At 39.2% G+C, this 9,735-nt stretch overlaps 1 protein-coding gene across 1 annotated transcript; it reads left to right on the plus strand.

Annotated features, from left to right (window-relative positions):
• The first annotated feature begins 659 nt into the window (after positions 1–659).
• On the plus strand, positions 660–7,057 carry LOC117543959 (potassium voltage-gated channel subfamily V member 2-like). The gene is made up of 6 exons (XM_034212652.1): positions 660–1,844; positions 2,260–2,454; positions 5,831–5,902; positions 6,053–6,107; positions 6,767–6,862; positions 7,032–7,057. Exons 1-6 carry the CDS (start codon positions 672–674, stop codon positions 7,055–7,057), a joined length of 1,617 nt encoding a protein of 538 aa, XP_034068543.1. The 5' UTR covers positions 660–671.
• Positions 7,058–9,735: the final 2,678 nt, after the last annotated feature.

The following is a 9,735-nucleotide window of genomic DNA, read 5'->3' on the forward strand; positions in this document are numbered from 1 at the left end:
TAGCTGAAACAAAAATGTTGCACAGTATTTTATGGAAGAAAATTATCAGTGTTTTAGTTTTCCCCACAGAATAAAGACACCCAATGATCTCTTCCACAGTTTTCCACTTGACTTTCCTGTGTAATCTGTATGGGATTGCAAAAGATTAAGGTATGGCACAGTGGCTATGCATTAATAAAATAAATAAATAATAGGAAAAACAACAATGGTTTTTGACTATTCTGTCTTTAAAATCGCCAAAAAAGTACTATTAACTCATGTCTTAAAATATGTATTATTTAAAAGAGGGTGAATTAATGCATTTATTGACATACTCTACACAGACAACATCATGTGAGCCAGGCAGCTCAGGAGGGGATAATAGTATTTAGATGTCCTGTAAGCACGCGGATCCTCTCAGTCAGCAACATTAATGGGGACAAGAGGCATGCTGCTCATGTCCTCAATGCTGAGGTGGGGGTATTAGACAGAAGTAATGCTGGAAGCTCTGAGCCCTCTGTCTGCTGTGTAGTTTGGGGTGGGTCATCATGGGGAGCACCAGCAGGACGGCCAACTTGTGTAACAGGAGACAGAGCCTCTTCCCTAACTACAAAGTTGCAGAGGTGAATCGAAGACCCTCAGAAATTGTTTATCCACTTGACAAGGAAAGCTGCGTGAAGTCATGGGCCTCTATGAAGGAGCTGACCAGGGACATCTATGACATTTATGCCGAGTATCAAGACGAAGAGGAGGACACTTCCCCAAAGCAGTTTGTCCCTTCCAAGAAGAACTACATGATCAACATCAATGTAGGGGGGAAGATCTACCAGATAGCTTACAAGACAGCAGCTAAGTATCCCACGACCAGAATAGGGCGCCTGGCCACATACACGGACCACAACCTGAAGCTGGGCCTGTGCGACGACTACACTTTGACCAACAATGAGTACTTCTTTGACAGGGACCCCGATGTCTTTCACAACATCTTCAGCTTCTACAGGACTGGCGTGCTGTGGATCAGGGACGAGATGTGTCCACGCAACTTCCTGGAGGAGATCCACTACTGGGGTGTGAGGATGAAGAACACAAACCGCTGCTGCCGCATCTCCTTCGAGGAGCGGCAGGACGAGCTGAATGAGCAGCTGAAGATCCAGAGGGAGCTGGAGGCGGAAGTGGAGATCGAGGAGGACGAGGAGCTCTTTCAAGACATGTTCTTGGGCCCGCAGCGCAGAGCTATCTGGAACCTAATGGAGAAGCCGTTTTCATCAGTCAAGGCCAAGCTGATGGCGGTGGCCTCCAGCCTGTTTGTCCTGGGCTCCCTGGTGGCGATGACTCTCAACACAGTGGAGGAGATGCAGTTCATAACTCCAAAAGGTCAGCTCAGTGGTAAGACGTACTGGGAACATGTTGAGTCCATATGCATCACCTTCTTCACTATGGAGTACCTGCTGCGTCTGGTGTCTACCCCTGAACTGAAATCCTTCTGCAAGAGCGTGCTCAACACCGTGGACCTCATCGCCATCCTGCCTCAGCATCTGCAGGCCTTCCTGGAGTTCTTCGACAACAAGGACAACTACACGAAGCACGAGGCCGACATGCAGGCTGTGTCGCAGGTGGGAAAGCTGGGCCAAGTGTTGCGCATCATGAGACTGATGCGAATCTTTCGAATCCTGAAACTGGCGCGACACTCCACAGGTCTGCGGGCGTTTGGCTTCACTCTGCGTCAATGCTACCAGCAGGTGGGCTGCCTCTTCCTCTTCATCGCCATGGGCATCTTCAGCTTCTCCGCCATGGTTTACACCGTGGAGCACGACATGCCGAACACTAACTTCACCAGCATTCCTCACGCATGGTGGTGGGCTGCTGTAAGTTCATACTTTTTCAAAATGTATCGTGCAGAGGAGGAAACACTTATTTAATTGTGGGCCACATACAGAAAAAGTGTCTTTAGTATGACAATATATTCATAGTTTATAGTTACACTGCAAGAAAATGTGTTTCTAGGCCAGAAAACCATGTGCCATCTAATACTATTTTTCTATCAAAATAACTATGCAACATTCCTAAACAGTTTAAATTTGTTGTCCACATAGGTATCACAAAAAGTGTTTCCTTACTTGCTCATGATTTTTACTGGCAATACCTGTCTGATAAAACAAAATACAATTTTCTGCATAAAGGTGGAACATGCCCCAATTGACCAGATGGTCAATATATAACAGGTCTTATATTTAGAACACTGCTGCTGTTGTTTGTTATTTATGTTTCTCCTTCCTGCAGGTCAGCATCTCCACTGTGGGCTACGGAGACATTTACCCAGAGACCATACTGGGTCGCTTCTTTGCTTTCATCTGCATCTCTTTTGGTATCATCCTCAACGGTCTGCCCATATCCATCCTCTTCAACAAGTTCTCAGACTACTACGCTAAGCTCAAGTCCAATCGGTACACAGCCTCCATGAAGAACAGAGGGAAGGTGAGGTTAACCGACAGGACAGTGAAAAGGTTCAACCGCTGCTTTGAAACCTGACCCTGTGACACATACTGATATCTTATGTGACCTTTTATAAAGGAATATGGTTTACTGTGAAACTGTACAAACAAAGGTGCATGTGCTATGGACGAATAGATGAAACAAGGGACAGAAGACGAGGGTTACATCCCCAGTGGAAGCACATCTGGAAGTGTATTACAGTTAATTGGCACATCTACATTTTCTCAAAGTAGTTTGTATTTTTTTTTAAAACGACCGAAGGTCAAAACGCCGAGATTTTGCAATATGTCTTACTGATGTCATAAAATATTCACGTAAATATTGTTAATGCTTCCATTTCTATAATGCATTACAATCTCACAGATAACCCTGTATAACAATAATCATCATGCAATATAAAACATTGTATAATTATTACTTATAAGGTCAATTTTCATACTAATGAATACTGTAATTCTCAATAAATTATATTAGGAACATAGTGTATTATTGTATTGTAATTAAGTGACTGCTTAGATTTGATATTTTCATTCAATGTGGGAAGAGGCTTTTTTGTAACTTAAAATTGAAATGTATGATATCTAAAAAGCAAATATGATTTGTGTATTAAATTGTCATATTACACTAAATGCTGTCAATACCACACTGTTTGGGTGAAGAGTTCAAGCTTTACTGGGTCCTGGGCACTGGGTTATTAACGAAAAAGCCTTTACTATCACCAAAGCAGCTCTCACAGAATTTGATTTTTATTTACAAAATAACTCTTTGTCTTACTAATTTTTAAACATACACTTAACCTAGAGCCAGTATAGACCAGAGCCCAAACTTTGAGTTAATCTTTAATTGCAGGTGCAATGTTTGAATCATCTGTTCTCACACAGGAGATCTTCAGGGGCGTGCAAAGTGTAAGCCTATACTACACCTTCAAAAACTGGAGCTGCTTATCATGTGTTTGCAATGTTTAAAAGTTAAGACTACAAATTATGATTTGAAGTTGCTTTGTATGCCAGTCTCACGTTGCACTGTGAAACGCTGTACTTTTCAATTCTCCTCCTAATGTTAAACCATGTTAAACCGTCACCTGCACACTCCACTGACATCTTCTGGAAAGATTTGCTATTGCATAACATTTCTCTGTGTGTAAAAAGGTGCACCGATCCAGTTCACCCTCTAATAAAAAAGGGGAAACAACCTAGTATATAAAGTATAAAGGTCTGGAGTGCTCATAAGTTCAACCCAGTGTAATGAAGGTGTAAAGAAGTTCAGAAAAGGTCTGGTTAATCAATCAATCAATGTTTATTTATATAGCCCAATATCACAAATGTTACATTTGTCTCAGTGGTCTTCACAGTGTGTACAGAATATCAGTATGACAATACGACACCCTCTGTCCTTTGACCCTCACATCGTACAAGGAAAAACTTCCAAAGAAACCCCACAGTTTAAAGGGGAAAATGGGAGAAACCTCAGGGAGAGCATCAGAGGAGGGATCCCTCTCCCAGGACGGACAGACGTGCAATAGATGCCGTGTGTAAATTGAAGAGATAATACATTTACAACATAGGTAGACCAAATGTTTGGAAATGCATGTGTCTATAATAAGAAGATGAATCCACGAGGATGCCAACAATCCTGTGGGAGCCATCAGGGAAGTAGTATGATGAGAGTCAGGCAGGACCGCAGAGACCGGTTCAGCCACGATTCGAAATCCAGGAATCAGGAGACAGGACTCAGGATCCAGGACTCAGGATCCAGGACTCAGGATCCAGGACTCAGGATCCAGGACCACAGCAACAAGGTTAAAAGTCATACAAAAACATTTTAACATACATGTACAAGCATGTCCGTGAGTTTTAAATTGATTAAAGGCTTCTTAACCTTTGCCAAAACAGTGCCTTGGACCTTTCTTTGTTTTATACTAAAGAGTTATTTAGCACCATAACTGCTGGTGATTTTAACACAGCGTGATGGACTCCTAGGCGAAATAATGTAGACATTCTTGCAATGCTTTAAAATGACCACGGCACTGAGTGGCAGTCAGATGCATAAAACAAAAACACAAAAGTGCTCATGAAACCAGGCTTGTTTACCCTGAATAAATGTATGGAGAACTCAGTGCAACATTAAAGGGTTATGTCAACCAATGGTATAATTCATCACATATATGACTGTGTTTTCTGAATCTTTGTTTGTTTTTGTAAAGAAAGTATTCAAATGTTTTATTTTTTAGAAGGAAGTCCTCATACATTGTTTACAACATGTTGTCCAAACCCATAGGTAGGAATTGGCAAGTTATAATATAGGGCTAAAATATATACATTAAGAACTTTTAAAAGACATCAAAACAAAAACTATTTATTTGGTGGACTCTTTGAAAAGGAAAAAACTGAATGTGAAAAGGAATCTAGTAAATGTAATAATGTTCAATATCATATAAAGAACAGTACAATTTATGTTAATCTCGTATATCACAAACATTTCCAAGTGTTACATTTTTTGTATTACCTTTTTGATTTTAGCAGGTTCCGTCCTTGCCCCCCTCCATAAATTGCCCCTGAAGTTGGTCATTTCCACCAGCAGGCGGCGGTAGTTCAATAAAGAGCACCGCAGCTGCAGTAAATCCTCACACAGAAGAATACCTTCTCCTCCGTTGTAAAGTGACCTCTGGTGCTGTCAGTCTCTCTACCACGATGGTTCCCCCAGTTGCAGTGTCGCCTCTGATAAAGGTTTGTTTTGCAGTATATAATGTGCAGGAAAGTTACTCATGTTGTGCTGTAATTTAATTTTGAAATTGTATTCCAGCTCGCTAGCTACACAGCACACTCTATCCTGCTAAGCTAACTGTTAGCATGCTAGCAGCTAACGTTAGTCTTAACTTTACAACGTTACTACAGCTTGTAAACAAAAGCTAATCCTTTCATTTATGTGTTTTTATTAACAATGCATTTGTTTCATTGCATTGTATATTGTGATGTGCATTCACCCTCGACGTTGATATCTAACAGTCACACTTTAGTGTCTCATTTGAAACGACGTAACGTTTAAGCTAACATGTTGCTAATGTCCTTGGGTTAAATGACTTAAGTCTATTAGAAAACATTATATAAATACTATGGCATCTTTTATCTTGGTTTAAACCAAGTTAACCTAACATGAATTGTTATTGATTTCAGCTGTTACTAGCGTTTTCGTTTCGATTTGTCCTTGCTGTCGTCCACTGTTTGGGGGTGACATACTGTAAACAGGTGGACAGTCTGTTAAAGTAGATAAGATTTTAATGAAACCAATGCTCCTCAGTGGATACTGTTTTGGCAGAATGAAACTCTTAACCAATCTGGAAACTCTCTTAAATGTGTAGTTTGACATGACCAGTGACATGACCAAGGTCTCAATACATTCCTGCAGCACTGTAAAGAGATCAATAGGTGTGGTAAGTAACATTATAACAAAACTTAGTGATGATGACAACCGCTTCTAAAGCAAGAGCTACTAGTGGTCTGTAGATATGTCACCTGATAATGCATTTAATTGGTAGGAAATGTAACATTGGCATTCATTTGCATGGTTTTGTCCTTCACAGACCGCAAGGTATTCAGCTCTGATTGCCGGCATCATCTATGGCAAACAGAGATATGGTAAGTTCTTATTTATTATTTACTGGAACAGTGCAATGAGTTTAAACTACCATTGTGTACTCTAATATAACAATAGGTTATCCAACAATAAAGAGAAGAGTTTAGACTCCAAACCAGTGGATTGGATTCCATCAATTGATTTTGATTCTTGGGGTCCTAATTTGATTTGAAGTGGATTCTTGATTTAGGATATAGTGACGTTAGTTTGAGGATATATTCTAGTCTGCTGTGTGTGTGAAGTCAATATAGCAGGTAATGCAAGGAAAACAGTTAAGTGTGTATAAGATAATGACGTTTTCATATTGGTAAAAGTTGCATTAAGTGATTGCCATAATGTAAACACACAAAAGAAAAACTTAATACAAGAGGTAACATTTGATTCATGATAAACTTGCAAAATAAATACAAGAGTTATATATTGTAATGAACTTGGTAGGCTTAAGCTTAGCTGCCTTTTTGATGTCACAGCAACATGGCAATTTCTAAAATAAATGAAATATTAAAGTCTTTTGAGTTCCTGCGGCATCTTATTTACGGGGATGTGACAATTCAGGCTTTGGTCAGGTATATGTGTATATACAACTCTTGCTTAGTGCATATTAACAGTATATGTACTTCAGCTCATTTCCCATAATACATGTATTTTTCCTTTTAAACAGAGTACCTGAAGCCTCTTGGGGTTGAGGATAAGAGGATAGCAGAGGAGGAGAAAAAGGCTCTTGAGGAGAAGATTCGCATCGCCAAGGAGATCGAAGGTAACCATATCTGCTTCCTTTACATGAAAAATGTTCAGTCTGTACATGCATATACCTGCATGCTGTACAATTAACAGGGAGTGAAGGCAATACCAGTGTACACTATAATACAGTTGGTGTTGCACAACCCATTCTACGTGTACTAATCCCACTTTCTCTGTCCTTACAGCAAATCAAGAAAGTATCCTGAAGTAAAGCAGATGAAGGTCTCCATGTAATATTCCCAACCTCTCCCTTCTTCTTCCTGGAATAACAACAGCCCAGTAGCCTTTAGTCAAACACTTCCTGTTTTCTGGATGCATTCATGGTTACCTTGTATATTACAACCCCTCCCTGGATTGCCAGATGCAGTGATTTTAAGTTAACCATCTTGAACTCGGCATTGTAATACTTGAAATGCAACCGCACTCAAAAGATAATAAAGTGTTTGTAATGAAACAATGTCATAAATACAAATTGAAATGATCACTATGGTGTTTGCCTTTTTGTGCCCTTTGGATTGGTGTTCCCATAAAGCCACTGACACAGTACGGGTATGATGGACGTTATATTAAAATGATATGAAATGGAAAAACACCATCTTCATTAAGTTAAGAAGTTTGTCACGTGTTGCTATTGGATAATGTTCAGTTGCTTCCTATTCGCCAACATCTTTTTGAGCACTGGTTCACATTTAAAAAATCTACTTCACTTATTGTTCTGTATTTTATCATGTAAGAAGCATTACAGTGCTAATTATATTGATACGAGATGAATGTGCACAAACTACATGAGATACATTTATCAAAGTTGTATTTAATTCTATTTCATATACTAAATCTGTAATTAAGTAATGTCAAATATATATTTAGTTTTGTCTGACAAACAATCTAAAGCCCCAAACACTGAGCCAAGTATCACAAAGACAGCACAATTCCTGCACTTCAAAAGTATGTGTATTTTGAAAAATTACTTTGATTGTAAAAATAATTTCCTTCAGTTCTGAGCATTGTTGGATAAAGTGCCTGGATATTTTAAACAAGAAATTCCACATTGTACTGTCGCAGAAGTATTTCCAAATGTTAAATGATTTACACTCCAAAAAATCCCACAATAGTTTGATACAATTTGGGATTTTCTTTTTTAAATATACTTCCTGCAGTCACTTTTGGGTCTTGTGTTTTTCAGAGTGAAGGTCCATGCTGACAGTATAGTTGCTCAGATACCAACTGAACCATACATACATCTTACGGAGATGTTTGTGTTTTCTCCGAGCCAGCAGCTAAACACCTAACAGAGACTTGACATGGCTCAAATCCAAACATGCTGAACTCGAGCTCACCTCCAGTTAAGCAAGAGTGCGTCTTTGTGTCCTGGATCATTTCAACCTAGCTTTTGTTTTCAGATTAGAGATGCAGAGTTAATACTGTTGACATGTCACGTGTTAGGTTGAGCAGTGCAGGATGTCAAAGCCCGGAGACCTTACCTAATATACTGAAGACAGGTTATTATTAGAGTAGAAACAATGCTAGGGCCTGCTATAAACACAGTACAGACTTACTGGCATGCTAGTTGTGTTTACTTAACTCTCAACTACTGTAGTTTACAGTAAGAGTAGTTAGAATACACCATATCAACAGATTATGGAACTCAAAAACTAAGGCATCAGCTAATGCATGTTTTTACTTTAAACAAATTGCATGTTAGGACAAAATTAGTCAGTCAATGAAAAGTAGAAAAACAAAATAGATGATAGAGGGAAACATATTTTTCAAATGATTAAAGAAATCAATAAAAAGAGGCCAAAAGCAAGTCTACAAAAAGGCTTTGAAAAATAATGGAAAATATACTGATGAGACATTTTGAGTGCAACAGCAAATGAAGTCTGTCAATGCATCTGTTGCAGCAAACATTCTTTAAGGTAAGATACCCCACTCTAGTTTAAACCTTTGTAAAGTGTCCTCACTTTGGCATTTGTATGCTCCAATGCTGGTGCGTGAGTCGTTTAAACTTCATGTAATATAACTCAGATGTTTTTCTATAATTCACACTTTGCCCCCGCGGATTACAGGTTGAAGCTCTTGCAGCGTTTGGGAATAAGATGCAAGTGACCACCTGAGCCTCAGCTGACGTCTCATGACTGGGCGTCATTATTCTGCAGACTATTTTATTACATAACATATTTGTTTTGTTTTTTTCCTTTGGGGGTACATGTGGAAATGCTTCCTTTTCTTAGTTTTTACATACTTTTTGCACTTCATGTCTGAATAAAAGTAGATTAAAAAAGGAAAACGTTACCGTCCAGTCATAAGCATTGTACTTTAAATACTTTCCAGAGATTTGGGAACATTTTACCTAAAGATGTATAAACATTTTATTTTATTTTTTTAACCAAGAAAAGATTGGCGTGTCAAAATAAAATCTTACCTCATCTTTAATTAATCTATTATTCACTCTGCTGCACTATATCACTTTTTTATTCAGCAGGTATGGAGCCACAACACTTGTGGCTCCATAGGTTGGTCATGTAAACATTTGGCATGGACGTGTGACTTGAGGCTCAGGTCACCGCTTCGTTATGTATCCCATTACAGGGTCATGCAAACAATTACATAAAACCCACACACACCGCTGAATGTGAGGGTTCAACAGCTTACTAGCAGGGGATTTTGGTAACAGGATTAGCGACAGATTAAACTCTGCATTTAGGTTCAAGGAGTGCAAATAATCAGTGAGCCTGTCTGAGCATCTCATATAAAAAGGCTCACACGGCGTCTCCTCACCACAGCTCAGACTGCGACAGAAACTTCTTCAGCACTTCAGGTAAGAACACGCTGCTTTGTGGGGACCAAATGTTTTTTTTACAAACTAAATGAGGAGTTGCAAGAGTTTTC

Source organism: Gymnodraco acuticeps, unplaced genomic scaffold, assembly GCF_902827175.1.
Source record: "Gymnodraco acuticeps unplaced genomic scaffold, fGymAcu1.1, whole genome shotgun sequence".
NCBI classification, from domain to species: Eukaryota; Metazoa; Chordata; class Actinopteri; order Perciformes; family Bathydraconidae; genus Gymnodraco; species Gymnodraco acuticeps.